Genomic DNA, 26,145 nt, shown 5'->3' on the forward strand with positions numbered 1-26,145 from the left:
AGCTCGCCACTTTCTCTTCTTCCCGCAGAGTGAGACATCCCGCCTGTGGATGGACAATCACCCGGCTGAGCGCTTCCCTCAGTGACGTCACAGGCGGCCGCCGTGGAAATAAACGCGCGTCGCGTACAAAAAAAGCGTCTGCGCGTCGGCACGCTCTGTACATTTTTTTTGCCCAAAGTGGAAACAGATTGAGGGGGATCGTGTTACGCCAGCTTCCTGTTCCTCGCTTCCTCGTTAACGATGCGCACACCTGCTTCTGATTAACGGCGAGGGCACAGGTCAGACGGCGACATCGCCCGCTCCGATTGGCTGCAAACGAGGACGCGGTCTCACTCCCGGCTCGTTAAAAAAACGCCCCAGTCAGCTCATCCGTGACATCATTATTGCGGCTTTTAATTTGCGATAATTACAGGCTACCGGACACGCCGCAGTGCATCACACTGGAAAAGCTCCTTTTCTAGCCACATCTGCTGGCGTCTTCCGGGTGTTGAAACTTCTGGTCGTCATGGAAACAGCTACACTAAATAAACAAGGGGAGATCCCCGCGCTGGGCCACTTGCGTAACGCAGCACGGTGGCCTGTGTGGTTAGCATGAGAGATGTGACGTTCATGAACGAGTCGAGTCTTTTGATTGGTTCTTTTAGACCAGGGGTCGGCAACCCAAAATGTTGAAGGAGCCACATTGGACTAAAAATACAAAAACAAATCTGTCTGGAGCCACAAAAAATTAAAAGCCATATTACATTCAGATAGTGTGTCATGAGATATACATTGAATTAAGAGCACATAAAGGAAACTAAATGACCTCAAATATACCTACAAATGAGGCATAATGATGCAATATGTACATATAGCTAGCCTAAATAGTATGTTAGTATCGATTAGCTTGCAGTCATGCAGTTACCAAATATGCCCGATTAGAACTCCACACAAGTCAATAACATCAACAAAACTCACCTTTGTGCATTCACGCACAACATTAACAGTTTGGTGGACAAAATGAGACAGAAAAAGAAGTGGCATAAAACACGTCCTAGAAAGTCGGAGAAAGTTATACATGTAAACAAACTACGATGAGTTCAAGGACCGCCAAAATTAGTAGGACAAAACGGCGCTCGCCAAATACTTGAATCAGTGAAGCATGTTTAATATAAACAGTGTGCTTTATAACAATTAGGGAGGTTTGTGTCATGTTTGTCCTCCTACAGAAACCATATTAAAACAAAAAATATATTTTTCCCCCTCATCTTTTTCCATTTTTCATACATTTTTGAAAAAGCTCCAGAGAGCCACTACTGCGGCGCTAAAGAGCCGCATGCGGCTCTAGAGCCGCGGGTTGCCGACCCCCGTTTTAGACCAACAATGATAACCGATTTGCACTCAGACACATTGTCACCCGACTGGCACCTGGACTAAAACATGAAACATAAAAATAATAATAATACTACTTTTTTTTGTTTATCTATTTTTATTTTATTTACCGTATTTTCCGGATTATGAGCTGCTACTTTTTTCCCACACTTTGAACCCTGCGATTTATAAAACGGTGCTGCTAATTTATTGATTTTTCTTCGCTGACAGCCATAATGTTTTGTTTTCAACAAATACTTTTCATATAACACAGACAGAGACACTGAAAAGGTGTGTTATTGTTTGTGCTAAGGCGCCATCTTTTTATGACAAGTTCGCTCACTGCAGGTGCTGCGAGTTGAAAATGTACTTCCTGCTTTGTGCCGTCCACAGCGTTTTTGCTCGAAAGGATTCTTCATTCATCACTCCCAGCAATGTTTGTAAAGTTTACAATCCAACTAAAACTATTCTTACTTACTAAACCGTCCCATGTGTGATGTCTGTCGGAGTGTTTTCATGCATACTTGTATGTGCTATTGTAATGTAATTAAGCTAGCGTCGTTAGCATTAGCGAATATGCTAACACGTTTACAAGTGTCTGTGTTAGTATTATTAACTTACAATGGTATTTTTTTGTAAGGTTTCAATTTTGTAAATTTACCAAAACGTCACCATCGAGTTATTGAGTCTGTTTAGCTGATTGGTGAGCTAGTGGGTCCATGATGATGACTTCTGTTTTGTTTGATCATCCGTTTTACTGCCGTGTTACAGACACTGTTGGGAAATAAATGCAAATAAACATCTACAAACTAAATAGTCAAGCTAAATACAGGTGCGCAATATATCCTGGAAAATACGGGAGTTAGTCTTTTTTATTTGGATTCACTTTTTGGGTTAATTTTTCTGATGTAGGTCAAGCGTACACACGAGATAAGGTCGTACAATTTTGCATTTACATTTTTTATTATGTGCTAATTATTAGTGTGAATCTTTGGGCACTTACGATTCAATCCGATTCACGGGGTGACGATTCGATTCAGAATCTACTCTCAACACGATTCTCGATTCAAACCGATTCTCGCAATGTATTATTTGGTATAATAATTATAGTGAAACTTTTTCAAAACAGTACTAAACCAAACTATTGGAGTGTGAATACTTGGAAACCCTAGGGTGAAGATTCGATTCAGAATCGTTTCTTGATTCAAACGGATTCTCACAATATATTATTTGGTATAATAATGACACTTTTCCAAAAATGGTTACAGGTTAAAAAAAGCTATTTAGGGTTGCATGGATCTGACCTAAACTTATTTTTAAAATTAGATTCTTGTTTTGATTTAAATTTCTTTTTTTTTTAATCGATTTTTTAAATTAATGAATCGGAAAGAATAAGACTCACGATTCAGATAAGAATTCCTTTATTGTGCATCCCTACTAATTTTATTCTAACTTTATTTACACTTTTATATAGATGTATACATTTGCTTGTTTTGTGTATTTTTATTTGTATTATTAAAATGCTACTAAGTTCTTTAGGTTAGGGAAAATTCTAAATAGTGACATCGCTGTCAAATCATGGGCATCTTGGACCGCCTTGAGGAATATTTACAGTAAAAACAAAAAATAAGTATAATTATTGCCAATATTTCAGAATATTTCTTACCAATACAGTAATATTTGTGTACATTTAAATTATACTGATTCACATCTTATCTTCTAACGGCTACCAGTGGTTATTTAGTTGCGAAAAAACAGTCAAAAAAAGAACTATAATAACTAGGGGTGCAAAAAAAAAATCAATTCACACCCGAAATGCGATTCTTATTAATCCGATTCTTAATTTTAAAAAATCCATAAAAAAATAATACATTTTTGAAAATATATTTCTTAGGCCATCTTTATTCAATCTGAAGGGGCTTTTCTAACCTGTACCCAGTTTTGGAAAAGTTTAATTGTAATTATTATACCAAATAATACATTGAGAGAATCGTGTCTGAATCGAGAATTGTGTTGTATCGAGAATCAATTCGGAATCCAATTGTCACCCCCGGAATAGAAATTGGATCGAATCGTTCGATGTCACACCCCTAAAAATACAGAGACAGTTTTTTAAACGACTCTTTTAAAGGAACGGCTCCACAAGATCCGGCTTAAAAGCCATTTGTAATTAGCATAGGGGTGTCCAAAAAGCGGCCAGTGGACCATTTTCAGCCCACATATAATTCTACAGGAAGTTGATATTTCTTCAATGTCACACACAACAAGCAGGTGAGACAGGGAATTCCTCTGTGTTGACTAACAGAGAAAAATGAACGCAAACGACACCTTGACGTAGTCTCGGTGTGTCCAAAGTGATGCCCGGGGGTCCATATGCAGCCCGCAGCTCGAGTTTATTTGGCCCGTAACATATTGTCGGAAAAACAGTTGAAATGTTAAAAAAAAGAGCAAAAATACATAATGTAATGAGAAAAAGCTAAACGTTTGAAATAATTTGCGGCCCACAGCTCAAATGTTGTTTTGTTGGCCTGCAGCATATTGTCGGGAAAATCTGTGAAAATGTGAGATAAAAGAGTGAAAAGATACAAGGTAATGAGAATAAGCAGAAATGTTGATACTTAAAAAAATAAAATAAAAAAATGATTATCGTTAAGTTAAAAAAAAATTTAAAATGAAAAAAAATCATAAAAATAAAACATTAAATACAATAAAAAATAATTGTCGGGAAAATCTGTGAAAATGTGAGATAAAAGAGTGAAAAGATACAATGTAATGAGAATAAGCAGAAATGTTGATACTTAAAAAAATAAAATAAAAAAAATGATTACCGTTAAGTTAAAAAAAAATTAAAAATGAAAAAAAATCATAAAAATAAAACATTAAACACAATAAAAAATAATTGTCGGGAAAATCTGTGAAAATGTGAGATAAAAGAGTGAAAAGATACAATTTAATGAGAATAAGCAGAAATGTTGATACTTAAAAAAATAAAATTAAAAAAATGATCATCGTTAAGTTAAAAAAAAATGAAAAATTAAAAAAAATCATAAAAATAAAACATTAAATACAATAAAAAATAATTGTCGGGAAAATCTGTGAAAATGTGAGATAAAAGAGTGAAAAGATACAATGTAATGAGAATAAGCAGAAATGTTGATACTTAAAAAAATAAAAAAAAATTTTTTTTTACCGTTAAGTTAAAACATTTTTAAAAATAAAAAAAAAAATCATAAAAATAAAACATTAAATACAATAAAAAATAATCATGCATTTTAATACTAATACAAATATATTTTGTCACATATAACACAAAGCTGACACAGTTTTGTCAATATATATACTCTGTCAATATATATACTCTTTGTATATATATATATATATATATATATATATATATATATATATATATATATATGACAAAGTGTAGTTTGTGTCATATATATGTATGTATATGTATACATATATATATACGTATACATATATACTGTATATACGGCGGAACAGGGGTTAGTGCGTGTGCCTCACAATAAGAAATAAGAAGGTCCTGGGATCAGGGTCTTTCTGTGTGGAGTTTGAATGTTCTCGCACCTGGCGACAGGTTAAATGGCAACACTAAATGGGCCCTAGTGTGTGAATGTGAGTGTGAATGTTGTCTGTCTATCTGTGTTGGCCCTGTGATAAGGTGGCGACTTGTCCAGAGTATACGCCGCCTTCCGCCCGAATGTGCAGTTACACAATCGTATAATTATTATTATTATCGTTCATATTATTATTACTATCATTATTACCGGTATATTCTTACAAAAACAGGCTCACAACATTTTGTTAGAAATACCAACAGCAAGCAATTTAGCTTAATGTGAAAAAAAAAAGTTTTGATACTAAGTAATCATAATAATATACTATGTCACCTATAAAACAAAGTTTTGTCTTTATCAAAATGGTTCCCACATACTTCAACTTTTCAGTATGTGGCCCTTGGTGGAGTCACACCTGTGTGTAGTGTTTGTGTCACTCTCACTTCAAAATGCGTCATCAGGCTGCCATCTTGTTGACGTCGTCCCGGCGATGGCGATGAAGGGAGGAGACATGACATGCAAAGCAAGAGAAAGAGTTCATTGGCATCAGCAAGTTTTTCAAAATAAAAGGAAGCGATGACGAAGAACTCCAAGCGTGCACTCAAGCACTTCACGGAGAGAAAAACACGTCACAATCTTCTGGGAAGAGAAACAATCTGAAGTAGTTAAATGTTTGTGTTTGATGAAACGCTGAATCAGCAGCCACAGAACACACACACACATTTCGCCAGAAGTGTGTGTATGTGTGTGTGAGCAGGACAAAGGAGCTCAGTCAGGTGATGGGATCAAACAAGGCCTCTGCAAGTTCACATTGAGCAGAACCAGGAGGGAACTTGTTGGAGTCACAAAGTCCGGCTGGGAAACCGCATCCTTCTCCCGCCTCCTCCCCTCTGGCTGTCTCCCATTATTTCCTGCCCGCCTTTGGACACTTTGCATATGGCGCTTTGGCGTGGACACACACTGACCTCACAAGCTTTTCCCCAACACACACACACACACACAGGAGTGTTGTCTGGTAACCGAGATCACCAGTCTGCGGTCGCCATGAGTGCACGTGATGACTGGTCAGTATCCGTGGCACCGCCCTCCTCCACCGTGAGCTAGCAGGGAATTTTACCACAGGAAGTTGTGACACGTCAACTTTTCTTTTCTTCCAAAATCGAGTCACTCGGGGATCTTCCCGACAGCTCCTTGACAGGAAGTCACCGATGATGTGATCCAACCTTTCCAATGAAGCTCACAGCTTTGAATCCCACACAAGCTAAATCAGGATTTTCATTGAGGGCCACGTCGTAATTATGGTGTCCTTCAAGGGCCGCTTGTTACAGTGAATATAAATGAATATATTACTATAGAAGCCTCGTTACACAATTTGCATAAGCATCTCTCTTTGATGGATAACATGCTTTGAAATCGTAAGTCAAGGTGATGAGCAGATATTAAAGTATTTATTTTTTGAAGTGAAGTTAGGTGAAGTGAATTATATTTATATAGCGCTTTTCTCTAGTGACTCAAAGTGCTAAACATAATAAAACCCATTATCTAAGTTACATTTAAACCAGTGTGGGTGGCACTGGGAGCAGGTGGGTAAAGTGCCTTGCCCAAGGACACAACGGCAGTGACTAGGATGGCGGAAGTGGGGATTGAACCTGGAACACTCAAGTTGCTGGCACGGCCGCTCTACCAACCACTGTAAACTATCTGATTAATTAATCAATATTAAAGTGTAGAACATACTGTATACAATTGCATGCAATACATTTTTTGGTTAAAATTGAAAGAACAAATATATTTAGCCAGAAATTCCAGCCTTTCGCAGGCCACATTATATAATGTGGCAGGTATAATAAAATAATGTGGCAGACCTCATAAAACATGTGGTAGGCCAATTAAACAATGTGGCACACCACGTAAATGATATGGCAGGCCACATAAAATAATGTGGCAGACCACATAAATGATGTAGTAGGCCACATAAAACAATGTGACGGACCGGACCACATAAATTATGTTGTAGGCCTTGTAAAAATTAAGATACCTTTTTTGGCAGGTCACATAAAAAAATGTAGCAAACCACATTAAATGATATGGCGAGTCACATAAAATAACGGGGCAGACCACATAAATTATATGGCAGGCCACATAAAATAATGTGGCAGACCATATAAATGATGTGGTAGGCCACATAAATAATGTGGCGGACCACATAAATGATGTGGTAGGCCATGTAAAAAATATTGTGGCGGACCAGATACATTTTATGGCAGACCACATAAATGATGTAGTAGGCCACATAAAACAATGTGACGGACCGGACCACATAAATTATGTTGTAGGCCTTGTAAAAATGAATGTGGCAGACCAGATACATTTTATGGCAGGTCACATAAAAAAATGTAGCAAACCACATTAAATGATATGGCGAGTCACATAAAATAACGGGGCAGACCACATAAATGATATGGCAGGCCACGTAAAATAATTTGGCAGACCATATAAATGATGTGGTAGGCCACATAAATAATGTGGCGGACCACATAAGTGATGTGGTAGGCCATGTAAAAAATATTGTGGCGGACCAGATACATTTTATGGCAGGTCACATAAAATAATGTGGCACATCACATAAATGAGGCAGGCTAATTAATGGTGTGGCAGGCCACATAAATGATATGGCAGGCCACATAAAATAATGTGGCAGACCATATAAATGATGTGGTAGGCCACATAAATAATGTGGCGGACCACATAAATGATGTGGTAGGCCATGTAAAAAATATTGTGGCGGACCAGATACATTTTATGGCAGACCACATAAATGATGTAGTAGGCCACATAAAACAATGTGACGGACCGGACCACATAAATTATGTTGTAGGCCTTGTAAAAATTAATGTGGCAGACCAGATACATTTTATGGCAGGTCACATAAAAAAATGTAGCAAACCACATTAAATGATATGAAGACTCACATAAAATAACGGGGCAGACCACATAAATGATATGGCAGGCCACATAAAATAATGTGGCAGACCATATAAATGATGTGGTAGGCCACATAAATAATGTGGCGGACCACATAAATGATGTGGTAGGCCATGTAAAAAATATTGTGGCGGACCAGATACATTTTATGGCAGGTCACATAAAATAATGTGGCACATCACATAAATGAGGCAGGCTAATTAATGGTGTGGCAGGCCACATAAATGATATGGCAGGCCACATAAAATAATGTGGCAGACCACATAAATGATGTGGTAGGCCACATAAATAATGTGGCGGACCACATAAATGATGTGGTAGGCCATGTAAAAAATATTGTGGCGGACCAGATACATTTTATGGCAGACCACATAAATGATGTAGTAGGCCACATAAAACAATGTGACGGACCGGACCACATACATTATGTTGTAGGCCTTGTAAAAATTAATGTGGCAGACCAGATACATTTTATGGCAGGTCACATAAAAAAATGTAGCAAACCACATTAAATGATATGAAGAGTCACATAAAATAACGGGGCAGACCACATAAATGATATGGCAGGCCACATAAAATAATGTGGCAGACCATATAAATGAAGTGGTAGGCCACATAAATAATGTGGCGGACCACATAAATGATGTGGTAGGCCACATAAAATATTGTGGCAGACCATATAAATGATGTGGTACGCCACATAAATAATGTGGCGGACCACATAAATGATGTGGTAGGCCATGTAAAAAACATTGTGGCGGACCAGATACATTTTATGGCAGGCCACATAAAATAATGTGGCAGACCACATAAATGATGTAGTAGACCACATAAAACAATGTGACGGACCAGACCACATAAATTATGTTGTAGGCCCTGTAAAAATTAATGTGGCAGACCAGATACATTTTATGGCAGGTCACATAAAAAAATGTAGCAAACCACATTAAATGATATGGCGAGTCACATAAAATAACGGGGCAGACCACATAAATGATATGGTAGGCCACATAAAATAAAGTGGCAGACCATATAAATGATGTGGTAGGCCACATAAATAATGTGGCGGACCACATAAATGATGTGGTAGGCCATGTAAAAAATATTGTGGCGGACCAGATACATTTTATGGCAGGTCACATAAAATAATGTGGCAGATCACATAAATGAGGCAGGCTAATTAATGGTGTGGCAGGCCATATAAATGATATGGCAGGCCACATAAAATAAAGTGGCGGAACAAAAAAATTATATGACAGGCCAAATAAAATGTTGTAACTGAACACATTAAATGATATCGCGCGTCACATTAAATGATATATTTGGTCGTCTTGTTAAATAATGTGGCGGACCACATCAAATAATTTGGAAGGCCACGTAAGATATCGTAGCGGACCACATAAATGTTATGTGGCGGACACATAAATGATGTGGTAGGCCATATGAAAAATTATGTGACGAGCCAAATACATTTTATGGCAGGCCACATAAAGTAATTGAATGACACGGCGGGTCACATAAAATAATGCGACACACCACATAAATGATGTAGTAGCCTGTGGCGGACCAAATAAATGATAAGGCAGGTTACATAAATGATGTGGCAAGCCACATAAAATGAAGTGGCAAGCCACATAAAATGAAGTGGCAAGCCACATAAAATAATGTTTTGGCCCACATAAAATGACATGCCAGGCCACATAAATTAATGATGTAGCTGAACACATTAAATGACATGGCGGGTCACATTAACTGCTATATCTGGCCGCCTTGTTAAATAATTTGGCAGACCAGATCAAATAATTTGGCAGGCCACGTAAGATATTGTGGCGGACCATGTAAATGTAATGTGGCGGACCACAAATGTTATGTGCAGGCCACATAAATAATGGAACGGTCCACATAAAATTACATGGCAGGCCAATGGCGGGCCAGGTTTGGCCCCCAGGCCTTGAGCTTGACACCTGTGAGCTCCATGCAGGCCAGCCATGTGAAACACTACACTACCAGCTATCCAGTTCTCTCAGCACAATGTGACGGGTGGAGACGACAGCTTACATCCCCTAGATGGCGTACTTTCATCTGCATTCAGAAGCAGAACCAGAGAAGGTCAGAGGTCAAAGAGTAAAGTTGCCACACTGTTAGTATTTGAGGGCAAACATGAACAGGGAGAGAGGAAAGCCCGAGTTGCCTTCTCGCGTGTTCTGACTCGCCCTGCCTCACAACACACGTCGTGCATTACGCTTCGTCTTTGAGGCCTCCATGACTAAAAAAGACGCCACGGGGCGCGATGTCTGAGAGAGCGTGTAGACGAGTGGCGAGTCACGCAAAAATGTAAACCTTTACGCCCCGATGACGTCGCAGCAGACGTCTGGTGGCTTTTCCAACGTCTCGTCGACGTTCTCGTTCGGTACCGAGTGTCAAACCAGACAGAATCCTGTGAAACAGACTTACATCATCAAAATCTTCCAACACATTTTGAGATTATTTGGAACATATAATCGTTTTTGTGTGGCGTAACGTGTTTATATGTGCTGTTGTTGCAAAGGTTTTTTTTTCTGGTCTCTCACCTGGACAGTAGAAGGTTGTGGACATACACCGAGAAGTTGGTCAACTTTGATGTTCAACTTCTTCATCTAAACAGGAAGATATCAACATCCCATTAGTCGGCATCCCACTGAGAGCAGACATTGTACAGTAAGTGATTGTTTTATTATGTTCGCAGTTTGTATTTCTTGTTTAGCTACATGCCACTTAGTGTTTCACTAAAGCTGGATCTGATTAGCACACAGCTTCTAAAACAGTGGTTCTTAACCTGGGTTCGATCGAACCTTAGGGGTTCGGTGAGTCGGCCTCAGGGGTTCGGCAGAGCCTCCGCCGCAGCGGTCAAGACACAACAGACTCATGAATTGATTAACGTGGACCCCTATTTAATTAAACAAGTTGAAGAACTTATTCGGGTGTTACCATTTAGTGGTCAAATGTACGGAATATGTACTGTACTGTGCAATCTACTAATAAAAGTTTCAATCAATCCATCCATCCATCCATCTTCTTCTGCTTATCCGAGGTCGGGTCGCGGGGGCAGCAGCCTAAGCAGGGAAGCCCAGACTTCCCTCTCCCCAGCCACTTCGTCCAGCTCCTCCCGGGGGATCCCGAGGCGTTCCCAGTCCCCAGTCTTCCCAACGTGTCCTGGGTCTTCCCCGTGGCCTCCTACCGGTCGGACGTGCCCTAAACACCTCCCGAGGGAGGCGATCGGGTGGCATCCTTACCAGATGCCCGAACCACCTAATCTGGCTCCTCTCGATGTGGAGGAGCAGCGGCTTTACTTTGAGCTTCCCCCGGATGGCAGAGCTTCTCACCCTATCTCTAAGGGAGAGCCCTGCCACCCGGCGGAGGAAACTCATTTCGGCCGCTTGTACCCGTGATCTTGTCCTTTTGGTCATAACCCAAAGCTCATGACCATAGGTGAGGATGGGAACGTAGATCGACCGGTAAATTGAGAGCTTTGCCTTCCGGCTCAGCTCCTTCTTCACCACAACGGATCGATACAGCGTCCGCATTACAATCAATCGTGTAAATACAAACTTCTCCCTATCGGTGTATCTGAACTGTAAAGTTAAAATTTGAATGACAATAAAAAGGAAGTCTAAGTCTAAGTATTTTGGATACCCCCAAACAATGTTCCCTCTAATTTTCCATCTGATTTGCAGGTGTGTAAATAGTTGTGAGTTCATGCACTGTGTTGGTTTTGTTCTTTGAACAAGGTGATGTTCATGCACGGTTCATTTTGTGCACTAGTAAAAAAAACATATAACTTTGTCTTGAATTTGAAAAAAAATAAAAATAAAACATTTTATTTTTCACTAAAAAAAGGGTTCGGTGAATGTGCATATGAAACTGGTGGGGTTCGGTACCTCCAACAAGGTTAAGAACCAATGTTCTCAAAGGGCGCCGAAAAAAGGGGGTAAAGGAGACGGATTCTAGGGGCCCATGATGGAGGGGGGCCCAGAGAGGCCCCTAATGATGATGAAATTATAATACAGAAAAAATAATGACACTGCGTTGGGGGCCCTGTAAAGATTCTTTTCATGGGGCCCAAAATCCCTAGCGGCGCCCCTGACTGTTCTAAAATTTGTAGATCATCCTCCATACATTCAGGCTCAAAAATCTAAGTTTCTGGATCATCATTTGTCCTAGAGTAGTCTTTGTTGTCTCTCATGGAGTCTGCCATAACTAGAAGTGTTGTTGTTGAAGGGAAAAGTGAACGTTGTGATGCTTCTTTGTGAAATTATTACGCCGCCATATGCTTAAAATTAGAAACATACGTAAATATTACATGTTACTCCATTACATATATACTTACAGCATGTATATAAAACGTTGATAGAGGCTTTTGGATGTTTTTAGAGCGCTTTATAGCCATTACCTCCATTATTACCGGTAGCTTTAGTTACGATTTAGAATGCATAAAAAAAAGAAAAACGTGTTCTTATCTTACATAAAGATTGTGACTGATCGGCAAAATTGCCCCAAACAAACGCTGCCATTTTACTGAAAGACTCTGTTAAAGACGGCCGACACTTGTTCCCCTTTGACCAGAACCACCTGTGCCTCACAGAACATCAGTGAGTACTGTATGGAATGTACAGCATGTTAGCATCAATGCTAATGGCTTCACTCAGGGCTCGATGGCAGGTCAAGGTGGGTGGCCGTCTGCCTCGAGCACATATTCCACTGCCACCGATGCAGACACAGGAAAGATGATGTCACACTAAATAAACGCAGACGGACAGACGGGGAGAGTCAGACGATGTCGTCGCAGAAGTTCAGACGGCAGATTGGGGGGGGGCTTGGGAAGGAGGTGGGGGGTGCTTGAGGGGTGTGTTGGGAAAGAAAGAGAGAAGGTAAAAGTTGTGAGTCAGAAAGAGAGAGAGCGACGGAGATGGAGGTCTAACAACAGTGGGAGGCGGCCAGGGACAAGAGCAGCGAGGAGAGAGAGTGAGGCCCCGCCTACCGGGCTCAAAGCATTCAACTAGTGCGCCAAGGATCCATTCAGCTGAGAAGGAAGAGGAGAGGAAGTGGAATAACTTCAGTCGCTCCTGCAGCTTTCATTCATCTTCTTTGTCTTCTTTCTCGTCCCGCCTCCACGCCGTGCCGCCATCTGTCCCTGAATCAGCAGCACCGCCGCGACCACGCGTTTCCTCTCTCACACTTTTTCCCGGAACTTTTCACTCTCCAAACTTGCCAGACTCTCAACTTGAGTCTTCCCGCCACCATGTCCGCCTTCGCCCTGCTCGGCTGCGCCGTCCTGCTGCTGCTCCAGAGCTGCCGCTCGTCCTCGGACCTGACGCCGCGCTCCCTGACGGTCTACCCTCATCGGCAGCCCGACTCCGCCTCCGGCGCCCACTGTCCCTCTTGCGCCCTGGCCAGGATGCGCAGGAGCGAGGGGGGTCCGGCGGCGGCGGAGGACGACGCGGCGGGTCACGGGGAAGAGGAGGAGGCGCAGCCGGATGTGGTGGAGGCGGTGAAGAGGCACATCCTCAACATGCTGCACCTCCAGGACCGGCCCAACATCACTCGACCCGTGCCGCGCGCCGCCCTCCTCAACGCCCTGCGCAAGCTGCACGTGGGCCGCGTCGCCGAGGACGGCAGCGTGCACATCGAGGGGGAGACCGAGGGGAGAAGGCGGGGAGGTCGGGGGGGCGGTGGTGCAGGAGGAGGGGGGGGAGGTGGAGCGGCGGCGGCGGCGACTCGGATGCGAGACGACGACGCGCAAGACACGACGGAGATTATCACCTTCGCCGAGGCTGGTGAGTGAGTGTGTGCGAGAGCGAGTATGAATGTGGATATGCAGGTGGAATTAAGCAGGTGGGCGGCGCACACACACACACACACACACACACACACACACACACACACACACACACACACACACACACACACAGTAAGTGTGTAATCACCTCCTGCTGTTTTCTAAGAATACTTCATTATCCACTTAAACACATAGATTTGTGTGTGTGTGTGGGGGGGGACACTGAAACATCAAAACACTCAGGTGGAGAACAGGTGTTGACCTTTGACCCCCAACTGCAAAAGCAGGCTTAGGGTGCACCCTGGACTCCAAACAAGCTACCTGTATGCTAAGTGCTGCTAACGCGCGCGCTGACACGGTCTCTGTCGGCTTCAAGTTCCCGAGACGGGCGCTACGCTTTAGTAGTCGTGCTCAAACTCCCCACTGGAGGGCGCCGTACTTCAAACATCTCTGGCCACTGCTAAGCGTGTGTTTGATGTGAGGAGCTTTAAATAGAAGCGGATATTAAAAAAAAAAAAAGAAAAAAAAAAGTTTTGTTGTTGTTGTGCACTTGAACACAACCCGCCGTGAGAATACTTTGCACCCAGTGTCTTTGTCGGGGACAAGTGATGCGTTCAGGGACTCGGTAATTAATTGGGAGGAGAGACGACTGGATTCTTGGCGGCGGCGTGGACGTCCCGTTTAGCGGGTCACTCACAAAATATGTGTGTGTCAGTCCTTCTGGTCTTTGCTGGGCCGTGTCCGCCCGGCACACAGAGGACAATTAGGCTAATTGGACTTAATTGAACACATCATTAGCGACATTCCACAGAGCACTTTCATCTCTGAGCTGCTCCATGTCGCCCATGTTGGCCGGCCCATAGACGCCCATTGTTGCTCCTCAGCTGGGATGCAAACTAGCAACCCTCCAGGGAGGGAAAAAAAAATGAACTGGCCATCTTCTTTGCCCATCAGCCTGCTGACCTGCTTCTATCTTTTCCCTTCCTTTGGCGTTCTCTTTCTCACGCCACAGCTCACTTCCTGTGACGCCAGCGGGCTTCCTGCGCGACTGGGTTGTTTGGATGTTTTGATGTGGAGCGGCTGCCAAAGATGTTCGATAGCTGTGGCCACGACTCGCTCGTAGCAGACGTTGACAGTGGTCTTTAGGCTTCTTGAGCAACCAGATGCGAGCAGGCACAGGTGGGGGCGTGGCTCTCGTCGACGGTTTCACGTTATTATGTGTCTCGTTTAGACGGCGGGCACGCAGGTGAACTTAGCCCAGGTTCGGAGGGCGTGTGCGGTTTCTGGGAAAGCAGTCACAGTGAGACATCTGTGTTGTGTCCTTCTGAGATGAGTCTGTCCCTGCATGACCTTTCACGTTAGCTTAGCATCATGACAGATGGCAGCATCATGGCGACTTCACTCCAATGAGCTGACAACGTGATCCTTTTAGCTCGATGCCTAGCACTCTCGTTTTCAATGTGAAGACCCAGGTTCGAGCCTCGGGCAGGACGCGGGGGTTCATTAGCTTAGCACAGGGGTGTCCAAAGTGCGGCCAATAACTCTTTCTTTAACAAAGCGCGGCACGATCGTTAGCATTTTAATATTAGCATGCTAGTTTTTTTGTTCATTTTTACAAGGTATAAACGTCAGCATAAATATGTTGTTAATTCACAAATGCCTGTTAGCATGCTGACTAGAGATGTCCGATAATATCGGCCTGCCTGATAAATGCTTTAAAATGTAATATCGGAAATTATCGGTATCGTTTTTTTTTTTTATCGGTATCGTTTTTTTTATTTTTTTATTAAATCAACATAAAAAACACAAGATACACTGACAATTAGTGAACCAACCCAAAAAACCTCCCTCCCCCATTCACACTCATTCACACTCATTCACACAAAAGGGTTGTTTCTTTCTGTTTTTAATATTGTGGTTCCTACATTATATATCAATATATATCAATACAGTCTGCAGGGATACAGTCCGTAAGCACACATGATTGTGCGTGCTGCTGGTCCACTAATAGTACTAACCTTTAACAGTTAATTTGACTCCATCCATCCATCCATTTTCTACCGCTTATTCCCTTTGGGGTCGCGGGGGGCGCTGGAGCCTACTCATTTTCATTAATTACTAGTTTCTATGTAACTGTTTTTAAAATGTTTTTAATTTATTTATCTTATTCTTTTTTTTTTTTTTTTTAAAAGGACCTTATCTTCACCATACCTGGTTGTCCAAATTAGGCATAATAATGTGTTAATTCCACGACTGTATATATCAGTATCGGTTGATATCGGTATCGGTTGATATCAGTATCGGTAATTAAGGGTTTGGTCAAGATCGGAATATCGGATATCGGCAAAATGCCATTATCGGACATCACTAATGCTCACGTTAGTATTAGAGCTGTGAATCTTTGGGCAACACATGATTCGATTCGATTCTTGGGGGTAACAAATCGATTCAGAAGGAGGTTCCAGTTCTATGGTTCAACACTTTCCTCCATAAAATAGATAAGCAGCTCTGATAAATGTCCATATTACGTCAAAGAAAACTAGTTTTGCTTCATAAAATTCTACCCAAACATTTAATAAAGTCAAATAAAAATAAGGCAACAACTTCTAAAGTAAATCTGTACAGCAGATATGAACATCTACAGTTAAGTACCCATGATTGTCACACACACACTAGGTGTGGCGAAATTATTCTCTGCATTTGACCCATCACCCTTGACCACCCACTGGGAGGTGAGGGGAGCAGTGAGCAGCAGCGGTGGCCGCGCCCGGGAATCATTTTTGGTGATTTAACCCCCAATTCCAACCCTTGATGCTGAGTGCCAAGCAGGGAGGTAATGGGTCCCATTTTTTTTTATAGTCTTTGGTATGACTCGGCCGGGGTTTGAACTCACGACCTACCAATCTCAGGGCGGACACTCTAACCACTAGGCCACTGAGCAGAGGCAGGACAGGACAGATTAAAAACAATAATGAATTAAAAAATGATAATAAATATATCCATCCATTTTCTACCGCTTATTCCTTTTGGGGTACAGCTCAGCTACAATATTTTTTTTTTTCTTCAAAAAAAAAATCGATTTTTGATAACTTTTTAAAATCAATTAAGAATCATTACATATAAGAATCGCGATTCATTTAAAATAAATATTTTTTGACAGACTTAGTATGCTAGATTTTTTTTAAATCTTATTTTGTCGGTATACCCATATATACACATTTTGGCAATTGATGCATGCTAGCGTTAACATCCTAGCATTTTAAACAATGTTTTCAAGTAAACACCTCAGAGTAATATATTTTGGTACTTGACGCATGCAACAGTTAGCATTTCCACATTAGCATGCTAGCTTCTTTTTAGCTAATTTAGCAGGTGGACACTTCAGTGTCATATATTTTGGTATTTCAATAATGCTAACTGTAATAATGCAATTGTTAGCATTTTAGCAAGCCAGCTTTTTTTATGTCATTTTGCTCATATTTTTTGGTTCCTTGACACCATCTGGCCAGCGTGCTAACTTATCATTTCAGTTCGGCTTTGGCTCTTCTGCATTCACAGGAACTTTCTACTAAAATTGCATTTTCTTGTTCTTTGAAAAAACATCTACCGTATTTTTCGGACTATAAGTCGCATTTTTTTTCATAGTTTGGCCGGGGGTGTGACTTATACTCGGGAGCGACTTATGTGTGAAATTATTAACACATTACCGTAAAATATCAAATAATATTATTTAGCTCATTCACGTAAGAGACTAGACGTATAAGATTTCATGGGATTTAGCGATTAGGAGTGACAGATTGTTTGGTAAATGTATAGCATGTTCTATATGTTAGTTATTTGAATGACTCTTACCATAATATGTTACGTTAACATACCAGGCACGCAGTGACGTGCGGTCACTGGAGGCAGGTGAGGCCATCATGGAAAGAAAAAAAATGTAAAAAGAAAAAAAATGTATTAAATTGTTATATGTATTCAGTGATTATACTATAAAGTTATTTTCCATTTAACTTCACCAGTTTTAGATTATTTTTATTCAAAATCGCTGAATTTTCACATTTGCCGTTCAAATACTGAGAAGAGACGGTGCGGTGATCAGCAGCCAGTTGAGGCACGTCACTCAATGCCTCAACATGGATTGCGCAATGACTCGGCTAACTGCTGGCCTGCTGTGCAGTGAGACCGTATTGCTATATGAATTATATTATACATTTCCATAGTTTAGTTAGCTGATGTATTTAATGTACAGTGTATTTTGTCAACAACTGTATGTGTGTAACGTATTTCTTGTGCTGAGCGATCATAAAACTGCTGCGAAGACGCACTGGCTGATGCTCGCAGTAATCCCGCCTCCTGGTGCCGGTTATTGCACCCCCCGACGGGAGCGCCACACCAACCAAAGCCACACCCAAACCCTCCACGTGCAAGACCGAATCCACCCAAAAAAACTTAACAAGAAGCCAAAAAGTGCAAAAACAACAATGCTCGCGCCGGAGGAGCCGTACGTGAACGACTGCAGGGACACAACATTAGGTACACCTGCAGACTGCAGCACAGATTTCATATTTCATTCATTCACAACTCCTCCAACACGAACACCACTGTTCCCGCACTTATAAGTAAAGGTAAGACCATAATAACCTTTTTTTTAATTAAATGTGCCTTTTTGTGTGCTACAGTTTGTATGTGTAAAGTTAAAGTTAAGTTAAAGTAGCAATGATTGTCACACACACACTAGGTGTGGTGAAATTTGTCATCTGCATTTGACCCATCCCCTTGTTCACCTCTTGGGAGGTGAGGGGAGCAGTGGGCAGCAGCGGCGCCGCGCCCGGGAATCATTTTTGGTGATTTAACCCCCAATTCCAACCCTTGATGCTGAGTGCCAAGCAGGGAAGAATGCTGGTATGAGCTTTTAAACATAACCCGTTAACTGCTGCCAATCAAATGGTGAATAAGATACTCTTTAGGGTTCATATGTTTGTAAATCTGACTGTGATGAAGTCAGTGCCTCACCAGCCATCAACCTCACCGCACGTCACTGCAGGCACGTTCGCAGTTGGTTATTTATGCCTCATATAACGTACACTTATTCAGCCTGTTGTTCACTATTCTTTATTTATTTTAAATTGCCTTTCAAATGTCTATTCTTGGTGTTGGCTTTTATCAAATAAATTTCCCCCAAAAATGCGACTTATACTCCAGTGCGACTTATATATGTTTTTTTCCTTCTTTATTATGCATTTTCGGCCGGTGCAACTTATACTCCGAAAAATACGGTATATATTGTACTGATTCTGAAGGTCCAATCTAGCAAAATGGCCCCAGCATCATTTGATTTGTCAGTCTGTGGCCCTCAGTTGGCAAGCTAACTTGAGCTGGCCAAATACATGCACATGTACAGTACAGATGTGCACACATGACTGCTATTGGTCAGCGATTGACAGGTGACAAGTGACTGAGCTGATTGGTTGTGATGGGTGTGGCTTCCCCATAAGGAGTGTAAACATCTTTTCTTTTCCTGTCTGGGAATAATCCCGTCTGTCTCCGTGCTTTGATCCACCCGAGTGGAAAAGCTCACCATGAATAAGCCGCAGAGAGATGGATGTTTTTTTCCGTTGTGTTTCGGGCGTGAGTCCTCTTTTCCTCAGATGATGAGAGCAAATTTGGCGTTTGGGACATTCCTCTTGTCAGGCGAAGCTGCTGGCCACTTTTGTTTACCAGCTGTTTAATGGAGGATTTTCCTGCATTTTTTTTGCCGTGTGTATCTGCTTACATAAATGTGTGTGTGGATACATACGTGTGTGTGTGTGTGTGTGTGTGTGTGCGTGCATGTCCACTCACATGTGGTGCCAATAAGGCGGAGAGGGCGTCGACTCTGGAGCCATTTGTGTCCTTTGAGCCTGACAGTCGTCAATAACGGAATGGCAGCTTTCCGATTCTCAAGAACAACAAGATGCTTTTCATGTGGTTTTCTTGTTTTCCATTGAGGACAAGGGACAAATGTGCGATCCACATCACACTCAGCTGCGCTAATTTTTACAAGACAGCACGTTAGAAGGAGGCTCGCTGCTGGTGCGGCGAAGGCCATAAATCACCTTGCTGCTGCACATGTGTGTATGTGTGTGTGTGTGTGTGTGTGTGTGTGTGTGTGTGTGTGTGTGTGACACTCACACACAAAAAGTGCTGCTTGTACGTTTGCGTCAGGTCAATGGGACACGCTTTAGGTCAACACCCTCCGCCCAGCACGCTGACTTAAGGTTAGCCCCCACCTCGACCCCCCCATGTCCACTCTCGTTGGACTTACTACCGCTTGCTACGTTGACAAGAGTTCAGCCTTTTGAAAAAGTTAAGCGATCATGTGCGCCAGTGTTTCTGCACCATTGTTGGGCCACCAAATATGTGTTTCTCAGCTGTGGTCCGTATGGGCTGCAGCAGTACTCAGTTGTAATACACTTTCCCACCACTTGTGGCAGTACAATGCAAATTATTTGCCACTGGCCAAGGTTTCAAATGTTATTTCTAGAAATGTCCCTAGTTTTAAGAGCCATATACTTATCTTTAATTTTAGCATGAATAACTTTAGTAATTACACTTTATAACTATATTTTGCCAATATTTTTAGTAAATGTTTTGGTTAATGAACCTTTTAACTATCTTTTTAATCCAATTTGTATCCTTTCATGATGTTGCCCCTGTTGTTTTTTTTAATTATTGTTTTAATTCACCTTTGTGATTTGTATCTGTAAAAAGCGCTTTTTAAATTGCATTTCCTTACAAATTTACTCACTAGTTTAAAAATGTTAAAATTGAGAAAATAACTATTAAAATAGGATATTTTAATTTTTAAAGTTAAAGTTTAAGTTAAAGTTCCAATGATTGTCACACACACACTAGGTGTGGTGAAATGTGTCCTCTACATTTGACCCCATCCCTATGTTCACCCCTTGGGAGGTGAGGGGAGCAGTGAGCAGCAGCGTGCGCTGTGCTCGGGAATCATTTGGTGACTTAATGATTTAACCCCCAATTCCAACTAATTTACTCACTAGTTTAAAAATGTTAAACTTGAGAAAATAACTAATAAAATAGGATATTTTAGATTTTCGACACATAGAAAATGTTGTTGAAAGATTCTGCAACATCCCAAGGATGTTTTATTTAAGAATTACAAGTTGGGGTCGGATCGGTTTAGAATTGGAAATGTATTATGTATTATTATTGTATTGTTATGTGTTATTTTCATGGACTGACTATAATTAAAAAAAATTTTTTTTAAATAAAACAAAAACAGAATTACATGTTGAATAATGCTTGTTTTGTTCAGAATAAAATATTTATTTCTACTTTAAGGCCTTGTTCTCACTGCAGGTCAATTCATTTATCAAATTATTTCATGTCCGTGTAAACAGTGCAATTTTTGAATTTTTCATGTAGGACCCAGGCCTCTTTCGTATGTGGATATAAATCGGATTAATATGCGATGTGTCCTCAATGTGGACGCTGCCAAGCTCAGGTCGCATTCATCCGACCAGAACATCATCAAAAACCGATAAGCGTCATAATTAATAGACAATTAATTATGACTGCTTGCCGCAGACAGCAAAATATCCCGTAAAACTGCAAAAGCCAAAATACTTACCTATGCGAAATAATTAGCTTTAAAAAATTTGGACTTTGATTGCACAAAATCCTTGAAATTGCCACAAATGCGCCAGTACTGAGACCGACTAGAGTGGAAGCCATTTTTACTTCCGTAAACACTGCAGTACGTGCGATGTCATGATGTCACGTCTGCATGCAAGTCAGATTGCATTCACATTAGAAATCTCAGGGTTTTTTTTGTAATGTAAACGGCCCACAATAACACCCGAACTGGACATCCGACCCCGCAGTGTGAACGTAGTGTAAAAGTCCTGCTAATTTCTGGGTATACAAATCTAATTTCAAGATGTCTTATCAAGTAAAATTAACTAAATGCATTCACAGATAATTTTACTAGTTTTCAGTATTTTTTCCTTAAATCGAGTCTTTTCATCTGATATTTGGTCAGCTCTTTTTTGCAGTGTGATGACAATCTCAAACAAACAGAAGAAGTCTGGAGCTGAAGTCATAGAGAAGTTTCTTTAGCGCAAAAAGTATGACTAAAGTGGTGAAGCTGTTTTATTTGCACTTTAATTTTATTTACAGTTTAGTTATTATTTAGTTTATTTATATTAGCGCAACATAACATTTGTTTGGGCCCCTCTGTAATTTTAGGCCCTGAGGTCAAAAAGGTTAAGAACCCCTGATGTATGCTACCACGTGGGCAATGTTTCCCACAGTGAGGCGTTCAAGGTCGTCTGATCGCGTAGTACAAGACAAACATAGTAAATGTGCATCAGTTGCCGTCGTTACCTGACAACGCCGTGCCGACGCTCCGACGTAGATGCGTTTCCTGCGTTGCACATTCCGGCCTCGGTCAGACCTGGCAAGAGGGGGAGAGAGGGGTTAGGCGGTGCGTTCACTGACACGCTCCTTGTAAGCCGCAAACAGCGGCACACGAGTCCGCTGAGAGACAATGAATGAACACAGAGGCACGGTGGCTGTGATGTAAGCGAGATAATCGCCTCCGAATAGCCGCTAAAATTGTGTTAATGGCCCGCCTCCGCACACGCTCTCTCACACGACTCGGCAGAGCGTCGCTGACATCCGCCAAAGTCCCAGTCGTGACTCGGACTTTGTGTATTTGTGTTCATGACGCCCACCAGTGGGACATTGCAGGGAGGAGAAGATTGTTATGTAAGAAGGTGACCACTGATGAGCCTGAAGGCCTCTTGGGGACCAATGCAAAGTGCTTGTGTGTGTTGCCATGGTTACCTACCTGCGTCTGATTGTTCCTCGGTCTTTCAGGTGAGGCCCGGGATGTGGTGACATTCGTCCTGTCCAAGGATGGCGGCGGCGCCGAGGAGTCGCTGGTGGAGCAAGCAAACGTGTGGCTCTTCCTGCGATTGGCCAAGAACAACCGCAGCCGCGCCAAGGTCGCCATCCGCCTCCTCCAGCACGGCGCGGGATCCTCCTCGCCGCAGGACGACGTCCTCCTGGCGGAGAAAACGGTGGACACTCGACGCAGCGGCTGGCACACCTTCCCGGTGTCGGCGGCGGTCCAGGCGCTGCTGGAGCGTGCAGACGGCGCGGAGTTAAGCGTCAGGGTTTCCTGTCCGCTCTGCGCCGGCGTCGGCGCCACGCCGGTGCTCGTCTCCGGCGGCGGGGACACGACTCAGCGCGGCAGCCAACGGGAACAATCCCACCGGCCCTTCCTGATGGCGGTGGTGCGGCCGGAGGACGGCGGGGAAGCGCGGCGGCGCAGGAAGCGCGGCCTGGAGTGCGACGGGAAGGTGCGCGTCTGCTGCAAGCGGCAGTTTTACGTCAACTTCAAAGACATCGGCTGGAACGACTGGATCATCGCACCGAGCGGCTACCACGCCAACTACTGCGAGGGCGAGTGTCCGTCCCACATGACCAGCATCACAGGCTCGGCGCTGTCCTTCCACTCGTCGGTCATCAGCCAGTACCGCATGCGGGGCTACAGCCCCTTCCAGAACTCGCGCTCGTGCTGCGTGCCCACGCGGCTGCGCGCCATGTCCATGCTCTACTACAACGCCGAGCAGAAGATCATCAAGCAGGACATCCAGAAAATGATCGTGGACGAGTGCGGATGCTCCTAGACGCCGGCGAACCCCGCGGGGACGTCAGAACCGAGCCAGGTGCCGGGTCACGTCGGGGTCGCTCTCCTCCGTCCTTGTGGCACTTTCAGACAAAGAGAAGAAGAAGAAAAAAAAAAAAAAAAAGAATATTAATATATTTTTGTTAAGAACGGAGTGGGCGTGGCCTATTTATGTGGCTGAGGCCATGTTGGAGCTTGCGTGACGGCGAGTCTGACACACAACAAACTATGCAACTATGTTTGATGTATTAGCTTCTATTCCTTTCTGTTTGTCCACTCTTTTGTACACGTACCAGGAAGTAAGATGTGTGTGTGTGCGTGCGTGTGTGTGTGTGTGTGTGTGCGTGCGTGTGTGTTGAGATTACTTGAATGAAACAAGTTGGCTTGGCTGCTGGAACCAAACACTTCTGTTACCATGGTTACCCTGTTGATATTCAAATGTTTACTGTCACTAAATATATTAATAATATTATTGTTCATGTTAATAATAATAATAATAATTATTGTTTAGCTGCATTTGTGTTGTTTTTTTTTTATATATGTGTTGTTATTTGAGTACAAATGTTTTTGCACTATAGCGAGACTCCAGGTCAAAAGGTTTGATCCCCGTCTTAAAATGTAAAAATGTCTGCGGACATTAGCTTAGCGATGAGCTAACTGCCATGCAACAATTGGGACTGCTCAAACGTTCACCAGCTTTTTAGTTCTTTTGAGACACCAAAGAGGCTCGTGTGTGTGTGTGTGTGTGTGTGTGTGTGCATGTGTATGAGTGTCACAAGGTGAAGACGCTGGCAAGTGAAAAAGACTGGTGTTTAGCTGACTTTATGTCCCTCCTCCTCCAGTGGGTCTGGGTTCATTCTTGCCTCATTCCTCACTTTAAGCGAGAGTGAAGAAAAAATGCACTGCCGACCTAAAAAGACCTGATAAGTCCGAAAAAGAAAGAGATGATACCGTATTATCTGCGCACAAATTCTACCTGTTGGTCGTTTGAGCACAATGCAGCGAGTTCTGAATAGTCCCACTCCTTAATGCTTCAGTCACACGCAGGATTCTCACAGGAATGAGGTGAGAATGCAACCCTTACCGACTGCACGTTTCGCACAACGCTTTACTCTCTGCCAACACTATCGGTCTGTTTTCGGAGGGACATTTTCGAGGATTTCACCAAAAATGTTTTGTTTGTGCTCCTTTCTTACTCTTCCCAACATCTTGGACATGCTCACGGGCCCCCCCGAGCAAAATGAATAAAAACACAGTCTAATAAATAAAGAGTAAAAGTGTTGTGTTGTCGACACTGAACGACGACAACAAAAAAAAGACGAAGAATAAAAAGCCTATTTTTTATTCTGTAAATATGGAAATCATGGCTTTGTTGTACAAATGTGCTTGTGACATTTTATGATCTAATTTATTGGACTTTTCTGCTTCACATTAAAGTTTAAAAGAAGAAACACAAACGTCTGATTTTTTTCTGCCTCCAGATGTTCCACAACGTGTCCCACTATTTTAAAAGACATTAAAAAACATGACAGGAAACGACATCGTACATTTTTAGCTGAGACCAGCAAAACTCCTCACTTATTGCCGCTATATTATCACATTTGGATGTATATCAAGCCATTCGACGCCTGGTTCTTCACAAACATGCAGTGCCAGTAAATAAACAGAGAATCGAGATTGACCGACACTGTATGTGCCGATAGTAACCTTTTATGGAGATTAATTTGTCTCTTTATTACATTTTGAACACTGAATTAATGTAACTGAATGTTTTCCGTTTGAATTTTGTGTACTGAATTTTTTTAATTATTATTAAATCATGCAGACAATTTCATTGAATAAAACATTGTGAGCAAAATCTGTGTGTAAAAAGTCAGTTAAACAGAATTCTGTGTATAAAAATGCAATATATAAAAATTCAGTGTGTAAATATTCAGTCTAAAAAAAATCAGAGTAAAAAAAATTCAGTGGATAAAAATATGGTGTGATAAAAATTTTGTGTGATAAAAAATGTAATATAAACAAATATGGTGTAAAAAATCAGTGTAAAAAAAATTCAGTGGGAAAAATTTCAGTGTAATAAAATTTCAGTGCATAAAAATTCAAAGTAAAAAGAATTCAAAGTATAAAAATACGCTGTGATAAAAATTCAGTGCGATAAAAAATTTAATGTATAAAATATGGTGTAAAAAAATTCAGTATATAAAAATTCAGTGAGAAAAAATGCAGTGTAATAAAAATTCAGTGGTGAAAATTTCAATGTATAGAAATTCAGTGTGTAAATATTAGGTCTAAAAAAATTCAGCGTATAAAAATACGGTGTGATAAAAATTCAGTGTGATAACAAATGTTATATATAAAAAATATGGTGTAAAAAATCAGTGTAAAGTTCAGTGTAAAAACTGAAGTGCAAAAATATTCAGTGTAAAAAATTTAGTGCAGAAAAATTCAGTCTAAAAAAATTCAGTGTAAGAAATTAAGTGCAAAAAAAATTCACATTAAAAAATTCAGTGAAACAAATTCAGTGAAAAAAATTGCAGTGTAATAAAAATTCAGTGCTAAAAATTTCAATGTCTAAAAATTCAGTGTGTAAATATTCAGTCTAAAAAAATTCAGAGTAAAAAAAATTCAGTGTATAAAAATACGGTGTGATAAAACAAATTAATATATAAAAATATGGTGTAAATAATTGTAAAAATTGAAGTGCAAAAAAATGA

At 41.6% G+C, this 26,145-nt stretch overlaps 1 protein-coding gene and 1 long non-coding RNA gene across 2 annotated transcripts; one reads left to right on the plus strand and one right to left on the minus strand.

The window, feature by feature from the left end:
• Window positions 1-5,048: 5,048 nt before the first annotated feature.
• LOC133609450 (uncharacterized) lies at window positions 5,049-22,656 on the minus strand. Its single transcript, XR_009815710.2, has 4 exons — window positions 22,586-22,656; window positions 22,120-22,189; window positions 10,484-10,549; window positions 5,049-5,397 (listed from the first exon to the last, which is right to left on the minus strand). It is a non-coding gene; the product is annotated as an uncharacterized lncRNA (long non-coding RNA).
• Window positions 12,986-25,219, plus strand: inhbaa (inhibin subunit beta Aa). Its single transcript, XM_061965042.2, has 2 exons — window positions 12,986-13,726; window positions 22,615-25,219. The coding sequence occupies exons 1-2, from the start codon at window positions 13,192-13,194 to the stop codon at window positions 23,427-23,429; spliced, it is 1,350 nt and encodes a 449-aa protein (XP_061821026.1). The 5' UTR covers window positions 12,986-13,191; the 3' UTR covers window positions 23,430-25,219.
• Window positions 25,220-26,145: the final 926 nt, after the last annotated feature.

The sequence above is a fragment of the Nerophis lumbriciformis genome, linkage group LG07 (genome assembly GCF_033978685.3).
Source record: "Nerophis lumbriciformis linkage group LG07, RoL_Nlum_v2.1, whole genome shotgun sequence".
NCBI classification, from domain to species: Eukaryota; Metazoa; Chordata; class Actinopteri; order Syngnathiformes; family Syngnathidae; genus Nerophis; species Nerophis lumbriciformis.